The sequence below is a fragment of the Saccopteryx leptura genome, chromosome 4, assembly GCF_036850995.1.
Source record: "Saccopteryx leptura isolate mSacLep1 chromosome 4, mSacLep1_pri_phased_curated, whole genome shotgun sequence".
NCBI lineage: Eukaryota > Metazoa > Chordata > Mammalia > Chiroptera > Emballonuridae > Saccopteryx > Saccopteryx leptura.
Window position 1 is genome coordinate 53822906 of NC_089506.1, and position 26358 is coordinate 53849263.

The following is a 26358-nucleotide window of genomic DNA, read 5'->3' on the forward strand; positions in this document are numbered from 1 at the left end:
CCTGGGTCCTCCACATTTCAATCAAACGCTCTATACACTGCACCACCACCTGGTCAGGCTAGAGTGCGATCTTTATTACTAAGGCATAGCCTTCGTGGTGTCCAGGCGGACTTTCTGAGGTGCTGATGGAGATCTCTTTATTCTAGTTGGGCAGAACCTCCGGTGTCTTCTGGCACTGCGTGAGCTCTGGAGTCTCCGCACGAGTCTTAGTCCCACAGCTCTGCTTTCTAAGCCTTGCCCTGGCCATGGTCAGTGAGCCCTGGAGACATAGGTTTGGAAAATCCCCACAAAGACTTTGGGAGTCTACCCTTTGCTACTCTGGTCCACAAATTTCTGATAGTTCTGCTACTTGGAACAGCTACATCCTCCTGTTTGGCTCAGTGAAACTGCAGTTTTTTTTTTATTTTAGATTTTATTTATTTAATTTTAGAGAGAGAGGAGAGAGAGAGAAGGAGGGAGGAGCAGAAAGCATCAACTCCCATATGTGCCTTGATCAGGGAAGCCCAGGGTTTTGAACTGGCGACTTCAGCGTTCCAGGTCGACGCTTTACTCACTGCACCACCACAGGTCAGACTACTGTAGTTCTCCTTGAGCAGAAAATTCCCTCAGGGTAGAGAGCCAGGTCAGGCCAGTCTCAGGGTCAGCTCTTGTGTTTCTCTTCTATTGAGACTCACAGCCCTGCGCTGACTGTGATTCAGTGCCTGAAAACTGTGATTCAGTGCGTGAAAATAGCTGCTTCACATATTTTGTCCGGTTTTATAATTTTATAATGGAAGTCAGGCCCAATTATCCTTTCATGACCAGAAGCAGAAGTCTGATGTCTGTTTGCTTGTAAGCTATGTTTTCCTCAGTAATAATGACACACCACTATTTTTTTTAAATCACATTTGGAATATGACTCATTTTCTTTTGACAGCTCCTTAATTTGAGTCTTGGCTTCAGTGTTATCATTAATTTATGTTACCTGTTGTTCCAGACCACACTAGCCTTTTAGCCTGTCACTATACCTGGTCACAGACACAGCTGAATCACAAGTAGTCCTAATGGTGCATCCAGAGGAAGTTTGTCTTTTGCATAGGTTGTCATCTATACCAGTGGTCTCCAACCTTTTTTAGGCCACGGACCGGTTTAATGTCAGAAAATATTTTCATGGACTGGCCTTTAGGGTGGGATGGATAAATGTATCACGTGACCGAGACAAGCGTCAAGAGTGAGTCTTAGATGGATGTAACAGAGGGAATCTGGTCATTTTTAAAAAAATAAAACATCGTTCAGACTTAAATATAAATAAAACGGAAATAATGTAAGTTATTTATTCTTTCCCTGGGGACCAGTACCAAATGCCCCACGGACTGGTACCGGTCCGCGGCCCGGGGCTTGGGGACCACTGATCTATACCATCTTGCCCTGCAGTTCTCAGTGTCAGCAGCAGTGATAGTCTGTGAATGACAATTCTAGCTGTCTTGAGATTTTTGTCTTGAAAATGATCAGTTTGGAATAAAAGTTTGGTGTGCCATTCAAGCCTTATTTTAATTGTTAAGATTTGATATCAAATACCCACTCTTTTAAAATATATAATGTAGTTTTTTCATGAGAGAGTAGCATGTGTTTGTATGTAAAATTGGCATTAAAAATATTTTCAAAATAGCTTTCGATAATTCTGTTTTCTAGATAGCTTCCAAGATATTTCAAGATATATTTTCAAGATAGCTTTCAGTAATAAATTCTATTTTCAAGATAGCTTTCAAGATATTTCAAGCTGTATTTTCAAGAGAGCTTTCAGCAATAAGTTCTATTTCTGTACTGTAAGAGCTTGCTAACCATCCTCCTTTTCCTTCCTTTCTTCCTTAATATTTTGTGACTGATGGACTTTTATTTGCAGAGCATTTTCTACTTTTCAGAGTGTTCTCATTATGTCTGGTCGTTCCTTTCCATTCACACAACCCTAGTTCCCTATCTTGTTACTTCTGCCCTGGGGTAATTCTCCCTTTTAAGAATCTCCCGGACAATCACTTTCATAGTTTAATCTTCCTCAAGTTGAATTGCTCACTCTAATGTAAAACAATGTTTGTGGTTCCATGCTGCCTTCCAGATTTTAGCAGTTCCCCAGCCCATCTTTCACTCCAGATTTGGGGTGTTCTTCATTCACGATCCTCACGTTTTCCTTTCCCTGACTTCTATTCATGCTGTTCCTTTCACCCACAATCCTTTCTTTTCTCTCCCTTCATCATAGTTTCTCTTCTTCATTGTCCAAGGTCCATTCGGTGCCCTGCCCCTCAGTGCCAGTTAGAACATTTTCCAGTTCCTTGTGCACTTGTGCATACTGTCCAGTTCGCATTTGAGGTGCAGATGTTTGTACGTATCTTGTCCCATTGATGTCCTATACGGAGCAGGAAATAAGTATTTGTCATTTCTCTCTTGTAGGAAACATGTGATCTAGGTGGGGTGAGGGGTTATTTTCATTCACAGAATGAGGAAACCAAGACCTGGAGTGTCTGAAGGATGTCACACTCAGAATTAATGACTGATCCCAGATTTGCAGCCTGCGTCCTCTAAATCTCTTCCTTAGGCAGCTTCTCTACTCTCATCTGATTGGCTCAAAATTACTTTAGTTGGCTTCTCAGTATAAACTTTTTTTTTTTAATGCTTTGGGCATGTCCACACTGAACAAAAAACGAAGTGGGAGTTTTGCTCTAACTCCTCCTTCTCCTGTTGCTGTCCTTTCGGGCTGTGGCTGCCGTCACACTGAGGAATAGAGGCTAAACCTGGGTCCCCAGAACCTTGTTGGCTTGCTTGTCTTGGCATCACACGAGACCCCATGAAAATGAGCTCCGTTTTGCTGTCCTCTAAGTGGGGCTTGGTATCACCGTTGGAATATAATTCTCTTTCCCTCTCTTATTATTTTCAGGCACTCCGCCTTAGCAACGTGGCCATGGGCAAGACCACCACAGGCCAGATTGTCAATCTGCTGTCCAATGATGTGAACAAGTTTGATCAGGTAAGCTGCCCTGAGCCGTCCTTTCCCATTTCCCGCCCTTCTTATGTAGTTGATCTTATTGGAACGTCAGGGGCTAGCTTTTGGCACAGGCTAGGATTCTGTTGAAGACTTTTTTTTAAAATTTAATGCTCATTTCTTCTGTGTGCAACTTAGATGTTAATGTGTGTTGTCCTGTAGGTGAGAGTTTTTTTTTCTTATGTTGCCTACGGCATAATTCAATGGTTAAAGGCAGGCGGTGATGTTCTTTCCCAGTTTGGTTAAGTGTACCTAACAGTCTTCCGGAGTGGCCCATCTTAGCATATTATGTTGGGATTGCTGGCTGAGTTGTCTTTCTCTTCCTCTGGTTTAATCCGTGATGATGAGCTCCTGGTGGGTAGAGATTATTCTTTCTGTGTGTCCTGTACAGTGCCTGCTATATAGGAAGGCTTCAATAAATAATGCCAGATGGGTTGTCTTCTCTCATCTAACCTTCTGCCTGCTCCTTTTCCACTTACCCTGTGAGTATATCACATTATCCTGGGCATTATAGCTAGTGGACAGATCTTTCTTGCACTAGATCACTTCTTTTTTTTTTTTCTTTTTCTTTCTGAAGTGAGAAGCAGGGAGGTAGAGAAACAGACTCCTGCATGCGCCTGACCAAGATCCACCTGGCATGCAATCTAGGGGTGATGCTCTGCCCATCTGGGGCATTGCTCCGTTACAACTGCAGCCATTCTAGTGCCTGAGGCAGAGAGCCGTCCTCAGTGCCCGGACAACTTTGCTCCAATGGAGCCTTGGCTGTGGGAGGGGAAGAGAGAGATAGACAGAAAGGAGAGGGGGAGGGGTGGAGAAGCAGATGGGTGCTTCTCTTGTGTGCCCTGGCTGGGAATCGAACCTGGGACATCCACACACAGGGCCGACACTCTACCAGCCAGGGTTAGATCACTTCTTTTTTAATCATTCATTTCTCAAAAAATGAACTCAGGTTCCTACCCAGTTTTAGGGATGAACAAGACTTTTGCCTTGAAGAAGCCACAGCTTGTCAGGGAAGTAAATACAGAAATCGTTACTGGAGACAGTGGTAGGTAGGTTCTGTAGTATAGGCTTGTCCGGGTGTTGGAGAGCTTAGGGGAGGGGAGGCTGCCTTTTGTGGCAGAGTTTGGGGAAGCCCTGTGCTCACTGGTGGGGAAGGCAAAGCTGAAATCTCCCCTGCAGTGCAGCTGGTCTGGCTCTCCCCGGAAGCCCCTGTGGCTTGCCCTGTGTTGCCCTGGAATGGTGGATACTTTCGGCTTGAACAGGTTTAACACCCACTGTGATCATTTCTGTTTAGGCTTTCATCTGTTCTGTTCATTAAGAGCAGATTGTTTACGTACGGTATCTTTCACTGGTTTTGTCTTTAAATAGTCCTGTCAACGGCTTTCTTTTCCTTCCAAGGTGACAGTATTCTTGCATTACCTGTGGGCAGGCCCATTGCAGGCCATCGCAGTGACTGTCCTGCTCTGGATGGAAATAGGAATATCATGTCTTGCTGGAATGGCTGTTCTAATTATTCTTCTGCCTTTGCAAAGCTGCATTGGGAAGTTGTTCTCATCATACCGGTAAGAGAAACACATAGAGGTAATATTTCATATCGTAATATGTGTTTGGTAACACCCACAGTCTGCCCGATACTTTTGTTCAAAAACCAAAGAAATGCCTTTTATACTGTCTTCTTTGTCTGTGTTGTAGACTCTTCAAGTGTAGTGGGTGGGGGCTGCATCCTTAAGCTGAGAGCTAACATTGAAGCAGGGGAGGAGAAGGCGTTTGCTGGCTCTACCTGGCTAGCTGTTTAGGCACCATGCTTCAGTAAGTAGAAGTGTACTTAAGCAGAATTTACATACATCGAAGTTATTTAAAAATTATTAAATTATACTCCTGATCGGTGGTGGCACAGTCGATAGAGTGTTGTGTTGACCTGGAATGCTGATGTCCTGGGTTTGAAACCCTGAGGTCGCCAGCTTGAGTACGGGCTCATCTGCTCATCCGGCTTGAGCTCAGGCTCACGGGCTTCTTGAGCGCAGGGTCGGCGGCTTGAGCATGGCATCACCGATGTGATTTCATGGTTGCTGGCCTGAGCCCAAAGGTCATTGGTTTTAAGCTCAAGGTTGCTGGCTTGAGCAAGGGGTTACTGGCTTAGCTGGAGCCCCCCCCCCCCCCCCCCGTCAAGGCACATATGAGAAGCAATTAATGAACAACTCAAGTGCCACATCTATGAGTTGATGCTTCTCATCTCTTTCCCTCTCTCTCTCTTTCTCTTTTTCTCTCTCTTGCAAAACAACAACAACAAAAAATATTAAATAGTAATACATTTAGATATCTTGTGGGCCCCACTCTATCTGCATGTACTTTTATTATGCTTGTGATAGAGCCAATTGCAGTGTGTGTGTTGTTTTATAATTCTCTGTTTCCATTAAGCTGTAGGCTCCCCAAGGGCAATATTGATCTTAATTATGTCTTCATAACACTCCACAGTCCTAATAGTGTATGTGATGTAAAAGTGGCTGGTGATGGATGAGACCGGAAGCAGATCGGAGCGGATGTGGGTGCTGGCCACGGTTGGCAGCGAGGGAGGGCTGCTGTCTGAAGCACACTGAGTTCTTTCCTTTGTAGTGTCGTCTCCTTGTGATTCCCAGGGAGGAATGTTCCTAGTCCTTCGCAGCCCATTCCAGTGCTACTGGAACCTGAAGCTTTTTTTTTCTCTTTCCTTTCCCAGCAGAATAGATGGTCCTCTCTTTTTTTTTTTTTTCGTTTTTTTTTTATTCATTTTAGAGAGGAGAGAGAGAGACACAGAGAGAGAGAGAGAGAGAGAGAGAGAGAGAGAGAGAGAGAGAGAGAGAGAGGAGAGACAGAGAGAGAGAGAAGGGGGGGAGGAGCTGGAAGCATCAACTCCCATATGTGCCTTGACCAGGCAATCCCAGGATTTCGAACCGGCGACCTCAGCATTTCCAGGTCGACGCTTTATCCACTGTGCCACCACAGGTCAGGCTGATAGTCCTCTCTTTTCTGCTCCCTAGCACTTCATTCCTAGTCTCTCATAGCACAGTTGTGCTCTTTTTAGATGCAGGTGCTTTTCTCTCTCCCTACCCAACCATGACCTCCTTGAGTGGACGGTTTGTATCTGACTCATTTCTCGTCTTCCTCCAAATTAACTTCTTTGAACTGGGGTGAATTGTTGACTTCCTAATTGAAGTCTTTCCCCATTTGTACTTTGAGTAGGACCTACCTCGGTTATTACTATGAAAGAGCTGTAGGGGCCCTGACTAGGCGGTGGCGCAGTGGATAGAGCGCCAGATTGGGACACGGAGGATCCAGGTTTGAAACCCTGAGGTCGCTGCTTGAGCGCAGGGTCGCTGGCTTGAGTGTGGTAGCATAGACATGATCCCATGGTTGCTAGCTTGAGCCCAAAGGTCACTCGCTCTGCTGTAGTCCCCCAGTCAAAGCACATATGAGAAAGCAATAAATGAACAACCAAGGAGCTGTAATGAAGAATTGATGCTTCTCATCTCTCTCTCCCTTCCTATCTGTCTGTCTCTCTGTCTGACTCTGTTTCTGTCCAAAAAAAAAAAAAGAGAGAGAAAAAAGAGCTGTAGGGAATGATTTGATCCCTGCTGTCCACCTGTGCCCTCTGCTGTGAGGGACACTGGGCTACGGTCGCCATAAGTCACCTCTCACATTTATCCCCTTAGGAGTAAGACTGCAGCTTTCACAGACATCCGGATCAGAACCATGAATGAAGTTATAACTGGCATAAGAATAATAAAAATGTATGCTTGGGAAAAGTCATTTGCAGATCTTATTACCAATTTGAGGAGGTAAGTTGTATATATCACACATTTTCGTATTTTTTAAAAATAGTAAGCATTCTCATTCACATTCTCCTCTGAGCCCGACTGACGGGCGCAGCCTCTCAGAAGCTATGTGTGTGACTCCCCTGTGATCCCGTTTTCAGTGGTCTCAGGTAGAGGCCTCTTCTCGGTGTCCCCTTGGGGCCTGTGCTGGCTGCCGCCGTCCAGTGTCTTGCTGTCTCACAAGTTTTGGGTTGCTGATACTCTTTTCCAATTGCAATGCGTTTCTATGCTCCTGGAGGGGACAGGCTGCCTCTTTCTGTCGTCATTGAGGGCCTGGCACTAGAACCATGTTTACGAAGGAAAGTTCAAACCCAGTCTTACCCACAGTGTTCAGGCGCCACATCGAGCCTGCGTTTAGTTCCGGGAGTGAAGTGGTTCTGGCGTGGGGGGTGCCGCTGTGGGGCGAGACCCAGAGTCTGAACGAGACCCAGAGTCTGAACTGTAGGCTGATTGTTTATCTTCAGCGTGTTCACCGCCTAGAAAGGGACCACGTGCAAAGGCACTAGGTTCATGTCCTGGCTTTGATGTTCAAGCCGCCCTTGAAACCCATCTCCTACTCTCTTCTAGGAAGGAAATTTCCAAGATCTTGAGAAGTTCCTACCTTAGAGGAATGAATTTGGCATCGTTTTTCATTGCCAGCAAAATCATCGTTTTCGTGACCTTTGCTACCTATGTGCTGCTGGGCAACACGATCACAGCCAGACGTGCTTTCGTGGCCGTGACACTCTATGCGGCCGTGCGGTTGACAGTTACTCTCTTCTTCCCTTCGGCCATTGAGAAGGGGTCAGAGGCAATCGTCAGCATCCGGAGAATCAAGGTTTGGTGACAAATAACTTTTTAAAGTTGAGGGGAATTTAAGTAAAGTCCTACCTCCTTTTCTTTAGAGTCACTGTGTCCCAGTTTGGTGAGGTTTAACTCTCAGGGCCGAGTCTGCGGTCAGTCCAAACTGTCGTGCACACTCTCCCCATGTTCTTGGGTGGACTGCATCGCACGTAGCATGAGAGCTGCCGCTCATTTATGGGTAGCGATGAAAACAGTGGCAAAGGGCTCTTGATGTCCGTGTCATAACGACAGGGCAATTGAGATGTGTCAAAGCAGGAGAGGGAAACAGATGTTATCTCCTGAGCTAACTAGAATGACTAGGTAGGGATTGCATGCCGTTCTGAGGTGAATGGGATTCCCCTTCCCTGAGCCATGAAGGAAGGAGTTTCTGGAAAGTCCCTGCTCCTTGGACAGGATGAACGGCCTCTGCCTCACTTAGTTCTCTCTGTTTAAAAAGGGGTTCTTTCCTCCATAGGTACTGTACATGGTTCCCAGGATGCATTCTGGGCCTCTGCCTTTATGTCCCTGTTCTCATTTCACTCTTTCCTCCTTCCCCAGCCTATCTCTAGCAGGCTGCTTCTCTTCAAAATTTTTTTTTTTATTTCCACCATACCCGCTGTTGCCTTTACTTTAACCCAGTGTTGACAGTAACTAGCTGTCCCACCAGGTGAAGGCACACACCCTGTGTTAACAAGAATCTGTGTGTTCACGAACATGTCTACAATGAGAATGAGATCATTCTGTGCAAGGACTTGGGCATGAGCTTGAGTGTCTGGGCTTGGCCAGAAACCTGCTTGGTTTTGTTCCTGCTTCTCCACAGCGGTGGACGCCAGTGATAGGTCTTGTCAAGCCAGATAGCATTGGGGTATTTCTTTGGTGGTGGTGGTCTTGTCATAAACACTGAGATATTTTATGATACTAGGGACTTTATTAAGGGTAATTCATGCAGTTCAACAAAATTTCTTTTCGGTTGCTTCCTCATTTGAAAGAAGACGTTTAGAAATAGACTTGGACCATAGTGATGGATTACGTGTGCACTGTAACTTTTCCAGGTGGTGGCTTGGCATATTAGTTGTGCCGCTGTAGTGCTGTTTGTGCTGCAGCCGCCTCTGCCTGTCCTTGATCCCTGCTGTGAGGCTGCCTGGGGCCAGGTTCTCCTGAAGCCTGTACACTTGATCTCATTTCATCCTGAACGATTGAATGAGACGAGCATCAGTGTACCCACTTCACAGATAAAGAAATAGCTTCTATAATAGGTGAAATGCCGTGCCTGTCCTCACACAACTTGTAAACCAGAACCTTGGTTTCTTAACCCTTGTCACATTGCCTTCTTAGCCCCCCTGGCAAGTGGACTGTTTCCTTAAGTGCTGTTTTAATCATTTAGCCTGCCCGGAAGATCTCTGAAGGCTTCCTGTGTCTATGGAATCCAGTGTTTAAACTCGAGCTTTAAACTCACCTGGCTGCAGTGTGTGTCCCCAGCACACAATCCAATGCTCTGGCAGGGGGCGGGGCTTGTTTCTATCACGTGCCACATTCATTCCCATTTCCGGGTGTTTGTTTGCTCTTTTTAGCCCCCCAGCTTGCCTTCGCTTCCGTCCTTGATTTAAGCAAGTGCCCCTGAGCCCTCTGGCCAGCTCCCACAACCCTCTCCTGGCTCTTCTGTTCATGCTGACTTTGCTTGCAGTAACATCCAGGCCAGCACAGCACTGCTCCGCGTCACTTCAGATGTGGTGATTCTGACTCCCCAGGGGCATTCTAAGCCACTTGACAGCAGACCGTGCCTGATAGTTTTGCTTGGCCTCATGTTGAACACATGAAGGACATCAAATAAATACTGGATTGACTGAAACAATAGTCACAGGGCAAAACTGGCACTCAGCAGAGCCCCAGGGTGGCCCAGTCTATGCTAGGAAAATGCACAGTGAGGGAGATTTGAGTCAGGCATTCCTGGCACGTAGTGGGGCTGGGTCTGAGTTTTTTCCTTGTTCTGGGTGTCCACCAGCATATCTCAAACCAGTCTGTCTGGACTTGGTGATCTTGCTCTCTAAAGAGAAGAGCTGTGTCCCCACTCAACCTGGTGCTAATGTAGACATTGCCAGCCTGGCTCCTGGGCTGTGCAGACAGGGCCATAGAGATAAATAGAAACACTCAGTGTTCCTTGGTTAACAAAATTAGTCAAGACAGTCTCACTGGCCGTCACGAGAAACAAGAAAATGGAAACTGTGGGGCTTTGTGTTAAAATGCATCTCAAGTCCAAAGGCAGTCTGGACACAGACTCCTTCCTTTGGAGGAGGGTCAGTCTTTTTTTCTCTTAAGGCCTTCAGCTGATTAGGTGAGGCCCACTCACATTACGGAGGGTAATCTGCTTTACTCAGAGTCTACTGATTTAATTGTTAATCTCAACTAAGAAGGACTTTCACTGTAACATCTGGATGTGTTTGAGTAAATAAATATTATATTTGGGAGCTGTGGCCTAGCCAGGTTGACACACAACATTAACCATCATACCCCCTTGAATCCCCGCCTCTTTCCTTGAGCTTCCTGTGTGAGATTCTGTCCTCACCTCATGTAGTGAAGCCATCTATAGGGTTTCTTTCCCTCCCGGAACTCCAGACTGGTACAGGGCAGATACAGTGCCTCATTCATCTTCGTACTCCCCACAGACAGCAGGTGCTCAGAAAATGTGCGACCGAGGAAACTGTCCAGCTCTGCCAAGTTGGCGGGATTCTGCGAATGCCTAACAGTGGAGCACTAATAAGTGGAAAGTGATAACTTCCATTCTCTGATGGATTATGTAATACATCAAGGAGTATAGCGTGAAAGGGATCCTGAAGAAAGTTTTCAGGGAATTGTCAAATACTTGGGTAGAACTTTTGATTTTTTTCCTGCCAAAATGGAACTGAACTGTATCATACTGAGGCTTGAAATTCCTTCCCGTGTACGCTGTATGCCGTGACATTAAATTATGATCTACTGAAAACTTAGAATTTTCCTGAGGCTAACTTTGTCAAGCTAGTTTGTGTTTTGATAAAGGAAGCACCTTTGATTTGAGAAAGTAACCTCAGATCTCCCTCACATGCATAGTTTCTGGTAAGCAGGTGGGCCTAGAAATTTCCAGATCTGTTCAGCAGTTTCATCAAAGGCGGGACAAAGGGCAGAGTGAGTGGTGAGAAAGGTCTGACCTTAGCATGGCGAATTGCTTCATGGTGGTGTTGAAATAATTACTGAATTTTTTTCTTTATAAGATCTTAGACTTTTATAGTCCTTATGGTTTCTATAAGCCTCTTAAAAAGTTAGCTCTAGTTCACCGGAATCACATGGTATTCCTGTTAAGACTGAATTGTCGCACCGTAGTGAGATTCCAGTTCCCTCGGTTTTGGCTGACATTTCTATGTCGTTAGTAAATGCCTCTGTGTACCTGGAAATAGGCCATATTTGGGAATCATCACCCTCACTGTGGATTAAAGCACACAGAGTCAAAATGTGTTTAGCAAATATAAAAAGACACCCAGATCACTTTAAAACTCGTCACTTGAGAGGAAAAGAACAGACACCTGTCTTGTTTGATGCTAGAGTTTTGGTGGGCAAATATGGAATTCATTTATGCAGCCAGTCACTTAGTCCGCATAGAATTGAGCGCCCTACCTTAAGCCTGGTGCTGTGCTGAAATGCATATAGTCGATGATCAGCAAGTGCACAGAAGTCCTTCCTGCTTGGAATTTATGTATTGTCAAGTGGTGGGAGGGACAGTCATAAAGAAGAAAATGATAAAACTCACTGTTCATGTGTGTTTGTCCTTAGTCCTTGGAAGGGAAGACCTGCTAGAGGTGCTTTGGCAGAGACAGACGCTGGTGTAATTTTGGTGGCAGTGGTTCCTGGGAAGGCTTAAGAAGTTGCCTGTACAGTTATGCGTGTGAGGGGGCAAGGGCAGGCCAGTTGGGGGAGGGGAGGTAGGAGGCTGATGCTTTGCATTTACATGGGGACAGTTATGTGACAAAAACCCTTAGTGCACAAAACGAAGACCCACATGTTTGAGAAACCAAAAATGCTTGAGGCTGCAGAGGAGCGAGCACGGGGGACCCAAGCAGGGGACCGCACAGGACCGTACGGATAGCATTGACTTCTAGCTTTGTCAGGTCTCACTCTGGCTGCAGCCTACGGGAACTGGTCAGTGAGGTGGGGTGGCATCCGGAGTAGGCAGGGCCGTAGGTAAAGAGGCATAGGTAGTTCAGGAATTAGGCGATGTGTTTGGTTTAGGGTGGAATAGGGACTTGGTCAGATTTGAACAAGCTTGAGTCGGGTATGGTGGAAGGGGAGAAATTCAGCAGAAGGAAGGGATTACAGGTTGCTCTGGGATTTTTGCTACAAAATCACCTGGATTCATTGAAATACGAAATACTAGAAGGGGACAAGATTTGTGTAGGAGAAGAGCATTGAAGTCTGGGATGCTTTTCAGATGACCCAGGCGCTTGCTTTAAGACCCACTGATGGGCCATATGCCCGATTCAGTCTCCTTTCCTAAATATCTAACAGTTAAATTAGCATTAAGTACAGTGGTGTGTGTCCCTTTATCTGAGGGGGATACTTTCCAAGACCCTTAGTGGATGCCTGAGACTGTGGTTGTTCTGAATCCTACGTATACTATGCTTTTCCCTACACATATCTGTAATAAAGTTTGATTTATAAATTAGGCAAGTAAGAGCTTAATAAAAATAACGGATAATAAAATGGAACAATTATATCAATATACTGGAATAATATATGTGGTCTGAATGTGGTCTCTCTCTTTCTCTCAAGATATCTTATTGTACTGCACTCACCAGAGGCAGTTTAAGGTCGGTTGAGGTCCCGGGAGCAAAAGAAGATACTGGGCCCCTTCAGAAAAAGAGAGAGGGAAAATAAAAATGCATGTTAACCATATATTTAAATAAATAAAAAAAATTATGTACTGTTAATGTTAAAATTGCACATATGAAACCGAACTTGGTGTGTCATTAGAAAAAAGTATAAAGTTGGGGTTTTGCGGGGCCCTTCAGAAGTCAGGGCCCAGGGCGCACCTGGTGTGCCCGCCGTTAGATCCACGCCTCGCACTTACCCTTCGTCCTATGATGGATGGTGTGCGACGATGCAGTGCGTGTGTGATGAGACACAGTCAGGTGGAGATGCTGGACAAGGGATGATTCACGTCCTGGGTAGGATGGAGCAAAGTTTTAAAACTTAATAATCGTTTATTTCTGGAATTTTCCACTTAATATTTTTGGTCTGCATTTGACTGCAGGTAACTGAGACCATGGAAAGTGAACCCTTGGGTAAGGGGAGAGGACTACTGTATAATGAACTGGTCCAGTGTTTACTTTTCTTCCTTTCCCCGCGCACAGTTTGGTGTGTTATTGTGGAGTTAGAAGGTGAAAAGGGCAGCAGGAGAGGAGGAAGGACCTGCAGAGTACTCGAGTACTGATAGGTCGTCCGAGCTAGGGGAGGCGGGACCGTAGACGGCCAGTAGTTTAGGAGGCATGTAGAGCTTGGGAAACACTGTCTTCTTGAAGCCAGCTGCCACGCTGTCTGCTGCAGCCTGGGACTCAGTAGACTGGGCCATCTTGAGCGACTTCCAGTACGATCGTGTGTGGAAGCAATTCCACCACAATTCTCCGCCTTTGGGGTGGTACTGTGATCCATGTCCATGCAGCAAACCTACTGTGGGCTTTATCATGTAGTGCCTTCTCTTCTATACGTGCTTTTCAATTTCCTCTTTCTTTTTCTTTTTTTTTTTTTTAATTTTTTTATTTTTTAAATTCTTTTAAATTTTATTTATTCATTTTAGAGAGGAGAGTGAAAGGGAGAGAGATAGACAGAGAGGGAGAGAGAGAGAGGAGAGAGAGAGACAGAGGGGAGGAGCTGGAAGCATCAACTCCCATATATGCCTTGACCAGGCAAGCTCAGGGTTTCGAACCGGCGACCTCAGCACTTCCAGGTCGATGCTTTATCCACTGCGCCACCACAGGTCAGGCAATTTCCTCTTTCATGTACAGAGAACGAAGGACTTATTATGAATTTACAAGCTCAAGAAGTTCTATTTTTCCTTTAGTGAGGAGAAAGAACTGTTGGTTTTGGCATTGAATAAGGCCAATAGGATTATAAAGAGATCTTGTTTTAATTTCAAAGCACTGAAAGTCTTCAGCAGCTTCTACAACCAGTACAATTCATCTTTGAGATTATATTTTCCCCAAAGCAGCTTAGATTTCTGCCCAGCAACTACTCTGAAGTCAAATCTCTTTGGCTCGAGTTCCAGTGTCTGATTCTTCCCCACATGACCTGTTCTGGGTTTGCACTTTGTGGCTCTGATGGCAATTGAATTTCAGCTTTTTCATCAGCCTGAGTACTAGAGGAAATTCCACCCAGCTCTCCGGGCACCTTTACCAGCTGCAAGATAGTGACTTCTCTCTCCACTCTGACCTCTTTATGGACAAATGCGCCATAGATTTACTTCCTCACTTCGTACATAGTTTTTCTTTTTTTTTAAGGTGGGAAATTTCTGTCCTAATATCTACACGCTAACGAGTTTTAATGTGATGGTTATACGCTTAAGCTAAAATCAAAATTTGATTCTGTTTGGCAAGATTTACGACATATGTTGCCTTTGCTTGTTACATGTTAACTGTGTAAGGCTGTAGCAATGTATTCAATGGTTTGACTCAGTTGAACCAACCATATATTCTGTTCATTCCTTTTGTAGATAGCGGGTATGCTGACTGTGAGGCTTGGCATTTGTTGGTACTGAGGCTGTGTTTGTTCAAGTGTGTGATGACATAGTTTCTATCTTTTTTTTTTTTTTGTATTTTTTTTTTCTGAAGCTGGAAACGGGGAGAGACAGTCAGACAGACTCCCGCATGCGCCCGACCGGGATCCACCCGGCACGCCCACCAGGGGGCGACGCTCTGCCCACCAGGGGGCTATGCTCTGCCCATCCGGGGCGTCACTATGTTGTCACCAGAGCCACTCTAGCACCTGAGGCAGAGGCCACAGAGCCATCCCCAGCGCCCGGGCTATCTTTGCTCCAATGGAGCCTTGGCTGCAGGAGGAGAAGAGAGAGACAGAGAGGAAGGAGAGGGGGCGGGGGTGGAGAAACAGATGGGCGCCTCTCCTGTGTGCCCTGGCCGGGAATCGAACCTGGGACTTCTGCACGCCAGGCCGATGCTCTACCACTGAGCCAACTGGCCAGGGGAATTTCTATCTTCTATGAGACAAAATCACTATGGGGGTACCAAGGTGGGAGGGCAGCCAGTTGGGGCCGTTTTGATGTGCTTCCTAGTAAGATTAGTATTTGAGATTGACTCGGAAGGGTGGGTAGGATCAGTACTCAGGATATCAAGGTTGAGGCCACTTTGGGAGCATGGACTTAGGTACTGATGGGTCACCAAAAGGTTTTAAGCATGTTGGACATTCTCAGAGGTGTTTTACGGAGCTCAGTAGGGGGTGACTGTGTTTAGGATAGGTTCAGTAGTGTTGGAGTGCTGGGGAAGGAACCAGAAAGTAGGGAGAGATGGCCAAAACGTTATGTCAGTGTTTTCAACAGTCGGTAGTGAGATTCTGAAATGAGTGTTGTTTCAAGAGGAATGGAGAATTGGACAGAGTGATGGATTGTGGCAGACTAGGTAAGACTTGATACTTGGTTGACTATGGGAGAGGAGGTGTGCAGAGAGAAATCAGGCTGTTCTGGGTTTAAAGCCTGTGCAGGTGTCCTCCCCAGACCACAACACAGTCTGCCCATTCGGCCTCCTTGCCTAGACAGGGACTTGGACAGGGAGGAGTAGCAGTGCCCAGTTTTAAGGAGCATGAGTGGGTGGATGAGGGAAGGCGTGAATGAGCAGATCGTGTCTCACACTTGCTGAGTCTTTGACAGAACTGCCCAGGAATGCGTTTTCTCTTTCCTACGTGGAAGTTTTCGTTTCTAGTTTTTACTAGTTCTTTTGAAGTAGAACTTTGTGGAGTGATGGACAAGAATTTGAAGGGTAATTATGATTTTTAGAGTGGCATGCGACTTTCTAATGTGCCATTTTGTCTTTCTCAAACATGTTCACATGTTTATTTCAGTTGTCTCCTGTACGGGTTAGGGTTAGGTTTGCTGGCGGGTTCTACAATACCCACGTTAAAGTCACTGACACAAGGACTTGCTTTTTCTCTCAGGCAAAAATCCTTGTAAGTTTCCATCTAGGTTTCCTTGGGCTGTGGTGACAAAATACCACAAACAGGGGTGGATTAAAACAACAGAGACTTGTACTTTCACAGTTCTAGAGGCTAGAAGTCTGATGACAAGGTGCTAATAGGGCCTGTGATCTGTCTAAAGTTTGCACGGCAGAATCCTTCCCTGGCTTTTCCGGCTGCTGGTGGTTGCCAGCAAGCCCTTAGCATTTCTTGGCCTGTAATGACATCACTCCGGTCTCTGTCACATGGCTGTGTTCTGCCTGTGCGGCTGTCTCTGCATCTCTCCTCTCTTCTTATAAGGATACCTGTGATACTGGGTTTAGGACCCCACATACTCTGGCATGACCACACCTTAATTACTTCTTCAATGACCCTATTTCCAAATAAAGTGACCTCTTGAGGTAACTGGAGTTAGGACTTCAACATAGCTTTTTAGGGCACAAAATTCATTCCATGACAAGTCCCTGGCTAGTGGTGTCCGGGATCCAGACACTATTTGTTACTCCACTGCGTGTAGTCTTGAGCGAACTGGCAGCCTCCAAGTCCCAGACTGGGATAAAGAAGGTTTCCCGGACATTGTCATTTTCCATTAGTTTGAATTTAGTCACATGGCTGCCGGGAGGCTGGGGAGAGATGTCGTCCTGTAGACTGCTGAGAGGAGAAGAGCGGATTTTGAGGAGAGCCAACAGTCTGTCACATGTTCAGAGATATTTGGGGTGGGGCAGGGTGGGGGTGGTCTCAGTTGTTTATTTAGTTTCTGAACCATTACAGCTTTTTTCATTATGTCCAGCATTCGCAGAGCAAGAGGAAGTTTTCCTGTATATTGTGCTGTAAGATTTGTAATGGTTATCAGGACTTTTTCTCAGCTCCATAGTGTTGAATCGCTCCTAACTAGTATGGAAAACAGCAAGACAGGGAAGCTGGGGCCCTCCCTGCTGCCGAGGACGGGGCATTTACTAAGAAGCAAAGACGCGTGGTTGTGAAAAGCTGCTTGTAAGCTGTTATTTAAGAGTAGAAACTTAAAAAGCATGTTTTTGTTTTAGAAGAATGACTTTAAGGATAGTTTGTGACAAGTAGTGATACACTGATTTGTCTTGCACGAGGAGAAAAGCAGAGTGTACTCAAGTGCTCGGCTAAAGGTCACAACAAGTGAACTGTGGGGCCCGGCCTTCCTTTCGGGGTCTCGGCCACTTGTGCTCCCCGCCTGCGCTCCTGCACGCTTGGTCCCCGAGGCCAGGAATGGCCTCTGTCTTTGTGTTCCTAGCACGTCACATGGTGCTTGGGACAGGGCAGGATTAAGTAAAGACTTATGGGATCATTTTCTACCAGCTCCTGTGTTTATTGTTAGTAACACAAAAGCAAGACAATAAAAATGCCCAAGTTCTAAATATGTTCAAATTGGGAGCCATGTTTTCTTTTCAGGGTTATTGATACACTTGTTGAGAAAGTTACAGAAATAGCCTTGTGGCCATGAGCTCTTTTATTCATATCTATAACTAATATGTATATAGTATATAATAATGTATAATACTTTTATGTATTAAATATAATACCATACTATATAAACAGTCTACATACCATGTATTATATGGTTATATATACTATATACAATTAAATATAAATATATAAAATTTATGCTATAATTTATACAATTGACCATTGAACAAAATGGGGTTAGAGGGGCCTATGCCTCCCATCCCCCACCCTGTGTATAATTTTTGAGTCCCTCAAAACTAGCCCTGGTCTAGTATTTCAGTTGGTTACAGCATTGTCTCAGTATAACCAAGGTTGTGGGTTCAATACCTGGTCAGGGCACATATAAGAATCAACCAATGAATACATAAATAAGTGGAAGAACAAATTGATGTCTCTTTATCTCTCACTCCCTTCCTCTCTCTCTCAAATCACTTATAAAATAGCCTGACTAGTGGTGGTGCAGTGGATAGAGCATCTACCTGAGACACTGAGGTCCCTGGTTTGAAACCTCGAGGTCACATGCTTGAGTGCAGGCTCACCAGCTTGAGTGTGGGGTCACTAGCTTGATCATAGAATCATAGACAAGATCCCATGGTCGCTGTCTTGAGTTCAAAGGCTGCTAGCTTGAAGCCCAAGGTCACTGGCTTGACCAAGGGGTCGCTGGCTTGACTAGAGCCCCAGGTTAAGGCACATATGAGAAGCAATCAGTGAACAACTAAAGAGACACAACAAGTTGATGCTTCTCATTTCCTCCCTTACTCTCTCTCTTTCTCTGTTAAAAAAAATTTAGTTAACAAAAACTTCACTAATCTGTTGACTGGAAGCCTTATCAATAATGTAGATAGTTGATTAACATGTTTTGTATATTATATGTATTATATACTGTATTCTTGCAGTAAAATAAGGTAGAGAAAAGAAAATGTTATTGAGAAAATTATAAGGATGAGAAAATGTATACCTTTACAATATTTATTGAAAAAGAAATCCATGCACAGGTGGACCTGTTTAGACCTGTGTTGTTCAAGGGTCATCTGTGTTATATATTGTGTGTTCTGATGTGAACTAACACTTTAAATGCAATTGGTAAAATATGTACTCTGTGTAAAATAAAGTTTTACTTTGCAAATTCCAAGAAAGCAATTATTATTGTTTGCGACTTTGTTGCTGCTGTTTATACACAACCTGCGTTTTTCCCTTTTTCACAGAACTTTCTGTTGCTTGATGAGATAAAGCAGTGCACCTCTCAGCTGCCATCAGACGGTAAAACGATAGTGCATGTGCAAGATTTTACTGCTTTTTGGGATAAGGTAACAAACCCTCCGTTACAAGGTCGTGACTGCTAAAAGACAGCTGATGGCTTAGACTTAATAGGGAATTTTGAGATTTTACACATGCTATCAAATGTGACTTGCTCATTTACTAAAAGTATGTCATAAAACTTTTCAAAACCAGGAACAAGTTTTGCAGTTAATGGAGGTTAAGTATGATATCAGCCCATGACCACATTTTGAACTTAAAAGACATGAGTTTATGATGTTAGAATTTACAGGATTAGACGGTACATTTTTTACCTTGTTATCAGATGATCTTACACATGCTGAATGAAGCCATGATTTGGATCTGTGCTGCGGGGGAGGGGGCTCTCCTATTCTGAGCTTCTGGGTGGTGCTGGCTACGGAGGTGGCAGTCGAGGGCAGGGAGGAGCGGCAGGCGGGCATGGTAAGCTCCAGTGAGTCCCCAATCTAAGGGTTTCACGCTGTGGCAAGCTGACAGGTAGAACTGGCCAGATCACAAGGATTTCTCCAGTACTTGGTTTATTTATGGCATTTAGGCAAGTGGGGAGGATAAAAAAGAAAACCAAGTAGCTCAAGTTCTCACACCTGCGCATTCAGTACAGGGTCCTTTCCCTACAGCTGCAGGGCTCCTCTCCCTGGCCCCGTGGTCCTCTGTGCATACCCTTCTGTCGGTCTGGATTAGCCAGGAGAACAAGCCACGCCACAGGAGAGGGACTTGCATGCAGGAGGATCAGTTACATAGGTGGCAGGTCAGGTGACTGAGCAATCGGCCATGGCAGGAAGGTAGATCTAGTCCCATGGCTAGGGCTGCAGGGACTCAGGGGGGAGGGGAATTTTCCAAAGGGGCTCGTTGGTTGGTCCGTTTGTTGGTCAGTGCGTTTGTTGGTTGGTCTTGAGGAGAACCAGGAGCCTGGCTGCCGGCAGGAGTAGGCAGTACAGAGTGAAGGGCTATTCTGTGGGTGCTGGCACTGCAGAGGGGATGGGACTGTCATGGGAAGGCTGCTGGAAGTAGGTAGAGGCACTGATGGGTATCAGCTTCTGCCCCGCCTGCCCCCTGTCCTCAGAGGGTGCTCTCCAGGGGCGGGCCTGAAGTTGCAATGTGAGTTCGCAGGAAGTTTGCACCAGCTGGCATGTCAGATCATAGCAGGGGGAGGTCAGGGAATGGAGCCAAGAGCAAACAGGTGCCAGGCCAGCACTCCTTCCGACCTCCACCTTGTTTCTTCCTCTTACAATGGTCCAGGTGTCTAAACCCTGCAGACTCCGGGTTTTCAATATCTGCCATCTCCAGCGAAACAATACTCAGATATATAAACCACATCATTACACCTTTTGCACTTGGACGCAAGTAGCCTTACCTAACCTGCCCTGCCTTAATATGGTAGAGTTGCCTCCTGCTTCCTATTACTCGTCATACATTGTTAAGCATTTATGGAAAGTACCATTTAAATTCATTATAAAAATGGACTCTATTGAATGCTTCGAGTTAGATGAAGCACTGAGGTGGCTAACAGCCACTTTATATGAGCCATGACCAAATTTCTTTTGTGCCAAACTTTGCAACATTGTAAGATGAGCTGTTCTTTCAAGAACCTTAACAACATGTTCTCAGAAAAAAATTTTTGTAGCTTGTATTATAGTACACGTCACCCTGCTCTGTCATGCGATCATTGCTTGTGGATGGATTATGCCCCGTGCTGGGGGATCATTAGGGGCTGTCAGGTTAGGTAATGAATGAGAGAGCCCCTGGGTTGGGGATGGACACAGACAGCTCTCTAAGCTGAAGCAGGATGAAGCACGTGCTGAGTTGTGAGGAGGTAGAAAGATGTGGACTCTAACCAGCTTTACTAGACAGCCAAACAGGTAGGTGGAGGAAGGTCTCACTGACTGACATCTTGTTCGAGAAATGAATGGACTGGGTCTTTATCAAGTGAAAACTGAGATGAGCGGAGATTCCAAATTGTTAGTGAAGTACAGGCATGCCACGTGCTTATGCTGCCACCTGGTGGAAATAAATGAACTAAGAGTAAAACCGAGAGTTATGACAAACAAATGATTAAAACCTTCCACACTGAATATTCTATTAATTATATTATTTTCAGGAAGTTAGTGTGCGTCAAGAAGGTTTATTTTGAGAAGGTGCCTTGTCATTTCTACTACTTATATTCTCCATCTAGAGCTGTGTCCATATGAAAATATGTTAAAAGAATGGGCCTTCCTGAAGGCACCTGGAGCTGGCTCAAACCCCCAGAGAAATATGATTAGATGAAAAGGACTCCAGGTCACAATATTTTATAATAGGAAGGAGAAAGATGTGGGTGATCTGCACGTGTCAATGACTATTACATTATTTTCTCAACTTTGTGAAGTGATTTGTGTTGCTTTATTGAAATGGACACTTTTTTTTGTAAACTTTAATTGTAGGCATCAGAAATCCCAACCCTACAAGGTCTTTCTTTCACTGTCAGACCTGGTGAATTGTTAGCTGTGGTCGGACCTGTGGGAGCAGGAAAGGTAAGTTGTAATGTCTTCTGACAGCTTAATGCAACATCCCATGTCAAAATCCCGGGGTTGAGCCCAAAGCTGTCTGTAACATATGTATGAGTTGGGTAGATCTAGAATGGCCTTTCTCAAAGTGTGTTCTCTGGAGTGTCCCTTTTACAGGAAGGTTGCATGGCCAAATAAATCTGGGTAGAGCACATCATGTGTTTCTTCTTGGCCATTCGAGTTGGGAAGTGTTTGTCTGGGAGTTGGCTATCTCTGTGAAGGAAATTATCTGAGTGACAGCTGTTCAGGATGGAATGACTAAGAAAGTGGGACTTCTTTTTGTCAGGAGGTTGTAAAGGCTCTTCCAGAAAGCTTTAAACCTTTCCTCATCTGACTTATCCAAGTCACGTCAGTGCACAGTTAATGAGGGTGCAGCCATGTGTGTGGCGCAGTGCTGGGCACAGAAGATGCAGATATTGTAGGACCTGGACGCCTTTGCCTCCAGAAGCAGCTGGGCTGCGGGACGAGACAGATGTTTGAACAGATTGTTTCTACTCCGTGTGATAAGCTCTCTGATCATGTAGGCACAGGCGTGTCTTGTCTGTATGTTGTCACAGATCTGAAGGACCTGTGCACGCACACTTAGTCTTGTGTGTTCTGAAACAACACAGTCTAGAAGTGCAAACATAGGCTGTAAAAATGACAGGGATTGTTTCTCTTATGATACATTTTTGCTCTTGGGAAACATGACTCACTTCAGAGTTCCTTTAAAGACCCTTTCCTGGAGCATTGGATGTGCACTGCTCACAAAAGTTAGGGGATACCATATTGTTCGCTTTATAAGATGCACCTGACCATAAGACACACCTAGGGTTTTAAGGAGGAAAATAAAAAAAATCTGAACCAAATGGTGTGTTAAAATATTTAATAAAATACTGTATTTTTTGCTCCATAAGATGCAGGGGGAAAAAAAAAAATGCAGGGGCATTTTCCCCTCCACTTTTGGGGAAAAAAACTGTTGTCTTATGGAGCAAAAAATACGGTATTTTATTGCTTCACATTCATTTTGAAATCCCTGATTTTTGTGAACAGTATATTATGTACACATCCCTTTTCAGGAGCAAGTCTCTGTCAAGTAAAGGGTACCTGGCTGCTGGTACAACTGCATTAAACATCAGACAGATGAAATGGATAGCGTGCCAGGTCACTCTGCCAGTTGAGAATGCTCAACATCCTTAATTAGCCTTTGTTGAGTATAGCATTTCATTTGGGGGGAAACTTTTAGGTAGAGTGGAATTGTTATATTCTACTTTATTTTTTTTTTTTATTTTTTATTTTTTTCATTTTTCTGAAGCTGGAAACAGGGAGAGACAGTCAGACAGACTCCCGCATGCGCCCGACCAGGATCCACCCGGCACGCCCACCAGGGGGCGACGCTCTGCCCACCAGGGGGCGATGCTCTGCCCATCCTGGGCGTCGCCATGTTGCGACCAGAGCCACTCTAGCGCCTGGGGCAGAGGCCACAGAGCCATCCCCAGCGCCCGGGCCATCTTTGCTCCAATGGAGCCTCGGCTGCGGGAGGGGAAGAGAGAGACAGAGAGGAAAGCGCGGCGGAGGGGTGGAGAAGCAAATGGGCGCTTCTCCTATGTGCCCTGGCCAGGAATCGAACCCGGGTCCTCCGCACGCTAGGCCGACGCTCTACCGCTGAGCCAACCGGCCAGGGCTATATTCTACTTTATTGATAGCCCTTATCAACCATTAGTTTACATTGACCCAATAGTATTATTTAAACTTTTTGAATTGCAACTTTCAGGGCTGTACTTGATCCTATTTTGAATGACAGTGTTGTATCATTTACCAAACCCCAGGGCCGGGGAAGGCTGCATCGCGGTGGCTTGTTCTGTCTGAGTGTTGCCTGTAACGTGTGTTTGTTTGCAATCTGTTTCAGTCATCTCTGTTAAGTGCCGTCCTGGGGGAACTGTCCCCAACCCAGGGGCTGGTCACTGTGCATGGAAGGATTGCATATGTTTCTCAGCAGCCCTGGGTGTTTTCAGGAACTGTGAGGAGTAATATATTATTTGGGAAGAAATATGAAAAGGAAAGATATGAGAAAGTAATCAAGGCTTGTGCCTTGAAAAAGGTGAGTGATGACTTTTGAGTTGCATAGACTTGAATTTCCAGTAGTAATAAATAATGTTGGTTTCATCTAAAAGGTTTGTTAAAAGCTTCACTTTTTAACATGAAAGATATTCAAATGCTATTGAATACTGTTAGCTGGCCATCAGGCTAAATAAGTATGCACATATGTTACTGCTTTAATCCTTATTGGATAATGACAATCACAGAATGCTTTTTTCCTTTGGTTTTGTTTTGTTTTGTGACATTTTATTAACTTTTAACCTTTTTAAAATGCACAGTTATAACATTTTGCTAAAAGCACAGGGAACAGTGAAATGAAGCCTCGTGTGCACGTTCTCCAGCGTCAGCCACAGTTTCATCTTTGCTGTCCCCTGCTGGCCCCACCCCAACCCAAACGATCTGAGGCAGTTCCCAAACCTCATATTAGTTCATCTGTAAATATTTCAGTAGTTATCTCAGACACAGAAGAGAGCCGTTGCAAAAAACACCATCAACGCCTGACCAGGCAGTGGCGCAGTGGATAGAGCGTCGAACTGGGATGCGGAGGACCCAAGTTTGAGACCCCGAGGTCGCCAGCTTGAGGTCGGGCTCATCTGTTTTGAGCAAGGCTCACCAGCGTGAGCCCAAGGTCACTGACTAGAGCAAGGGGTCACTTGGTCTGCTGTAGCTCCCCAGTCAAGGCATATATAAGAAAGTAATCAATGAACAACTAAGGTGTCACTGCTAAGAGTTAATGCTTCTCATCTCTTTCCCTTCCTGCCTGTCTCTTCCTGTCTGTGTACCTCACTCACTTAAAAAAAAGAAAAAACACCATCAAAGTTACTACACTTGAAAACAAATGACCAAAATTTCTAAATAACATCAATGTTCTAGTCAGTATTTACATTTCGTTACCTCAGTAAGAAATACTGTTATTCGTTGATTTGAATCCACATAAGGTCTGCACTCTGCACTTGATTAATTTGTCTCCCTTGTTCCTTTCATTCTGTAGGTTTTTCTCTCCACTTTGTTTTTGACTTGTAATTTAAAGAAAATGGAATGATAAAATTTTTTTAAAAAATAGTACAGCATTTCATTAGGGGAGAGATTGTTTCCAAAAATGACATTGAGCGTCACAGAAAAGGGCAGGATGAAATGTTTAATTGTGCATTGAGATTTAAATAAAGTTAATGATTGAATGATGAAAACTGAACTTACCTGATGGGAGAAAATAATTCAGCAAAAAACAAAAAAAGAAGATACTGATAAATACTATGTTACTCATGTTGGGTTATGAAAATCAGTGACTAGTAGCATTCCAGGGCTTTCCCTGGGGTCTGTTTAGCGCAGTCTGGACACCCAACTATTCTTTTATGCTGTGTGGAGAAGGCTGGGACAGAGGTTTAAACATATATAGGCTCCAAACTGGTTTGTGAGGAAGTAGTAGTTTTGCTTGAACAGTGGCTTGAATATCATGAATTGTATCAGGTGAGTAGCATTTTATGATGATGTGGACAAAACATAATTGCTTATTTAATGGACTTTTATTTCTTTTTTCTAGGCTTTTTATTAATGAGAGATTATGTGTTTTTAGAAATGACATCAAGTCAGTACCATGAGCTAGATTCTTATTAGACAGTATATTTAGTGTGTAAGAAAGGAGGGAGAATGAATGTCAGTCAGGAATAATAACTCCCATTTATTGAGTCCACGTGCTAATCATTTCTCTTTCACATGGTGCACACACAAAGGAATATGCGTATTTAATATATATATATTTTTAGAAATGAAATTGAATGTGCTGACATTGATTACTAACAATAAGAGTACATAGGTTTCAGGTCGTTTCTATAGAATGTGAACTGTTGGTTGTGTTGTATGCCTGTCACCCAAAGGCCAGTCATTTTCTGTCACCATATGTTTGTCCCTCTGTACTTCCTCCCTCTGCACTCCCTTCCGCCTGGGAACCACTTCACTTTAATCTATGTCCCTGAGTCTCAGTTTTATATCCCACTTATGTGTGAAATCACACACTTCTTAGCTTTTTCTGATTTACTCATTTTACTCAGTATAATGTTCTCAAGGTTGAAGTTATGAATTTAATATTTTACCTGTGTCTTCGATGTTTCCATTCTCATTGTATAGTTCATAAAACTGAAGCTTAGGGAGATGAAATGACTCACCTCAATACTCACAGCTCAGGTTCAGAGCCATTTCTGCTCACCTAGATTCTGTGCTTTCCCATGGTGCCTTGCTGCCTATTAATTGAGAAAGTATATAAGGAAGAATTATTATTATTATTATTTTGCTTTTGTTTTTATACAGAGACAGAGATAGAGGGATAGGTAGGGACAGACAGACAGGAACAGAGAGAGATGAGAAGCATCGATTATTAGTTTTCATTGCGACACCTTAGTTGTTCATTGATTGCTTTCTCATCTGTGCCTTGACCATGGGCCTTCAGCAGGCCGAGTAATGCCTTGCTCAAGCCAGCTTGGGTCCAAGCTGGTGAGTTTTGCTCAAACCAGATGAGCCTTCACTCAAGCTGGCGACCTTGGGGTCTTGAACCTGGGTCCTCCGCATCCCAGTCCGATGCTTTATCCACTGTGCCACCACCTGGTCAGGCAGGAAGAATTATTTTTCAAACTGGGTGTTGACGAAGGTGGAATGTGGGATGTGGAATAAACAGATCTCAGGCATTTTCTCTTTACCTCAATCAAGTTCAATTCCTGAGGCTCAGATCAGACTCCAAAGACCTCGGTCAGTACCAGGCCCTTTCTTTGCAGGTCCTTGCCTTTCTGGTCATAGGTTAGCCATCTTTCTACTCCCCCATGTTTGAGCAGCTTGGGAGGAAAGCAGGTGTTGGGACAGTGGCTGTCATTCAGCCTGCTCTCCAGGGGCCAGTGCCTTTGTTGCAGTCTCAGGGGCTGACTGGAGCAGCACAGGGTGTAGTGCCTGGGGCTTTCCTGCCTTTCAGGTGTCTGTGGCACACAGACTCCCGGGGGGGGGGGAGGAGGTCCCTGTTGGCTGGGCTTCTCGGAGATTCTTCTGGATGTCAATTGACATACAGACACGGACTGTTCTGCATGACACAGGG

The 26358-nt window shown here is 44.7% G+C and overlaps 1 protein-coding gene across 1 annotated transcript in view; it reads left to right on the forward strand.

The window, feature by feature from the left end:
- The window catches only part of ABCC4 (ATP binding cassette subfamily C member 4 (PEL blood group)), a 294246-nt gene that overhangs the window by 90414 nt on the left and 177474 nt on the right, over nucleotides 1-26358 (forward strand). Inside the window, exons 5-11 of the mRNA XM_066380684.1 lie at nucleotides 2909-2998; nucleotides 4412-4575; nucleotides 6703-6828; nucleotides 7432-7681; nucleotides 18570-18671; nucleotides 21081-21170; nucleotides 23092-23283. Of these exons, the coding sequence (XP_066236781.1) occupies nucleotides 2909-2998; nucleotides 4412-4575; nucleotides 6703-6828; nucleotides 7432-7681; nucleotides 18570-18671; nucleotides 21081-21170; nucleotides 23092-23283 (1014 nt within the window). The remainder of the gene's footprint in view (nucleotides 1-2908; nucleotides 2999-4411; nucleotides 4576-6702; nucleotides 6829-7431; nucleotides 7682-18569; nucleotides 18672-21080; nucleotides 21171-23091; nucleotides 23284-26358) is intronic.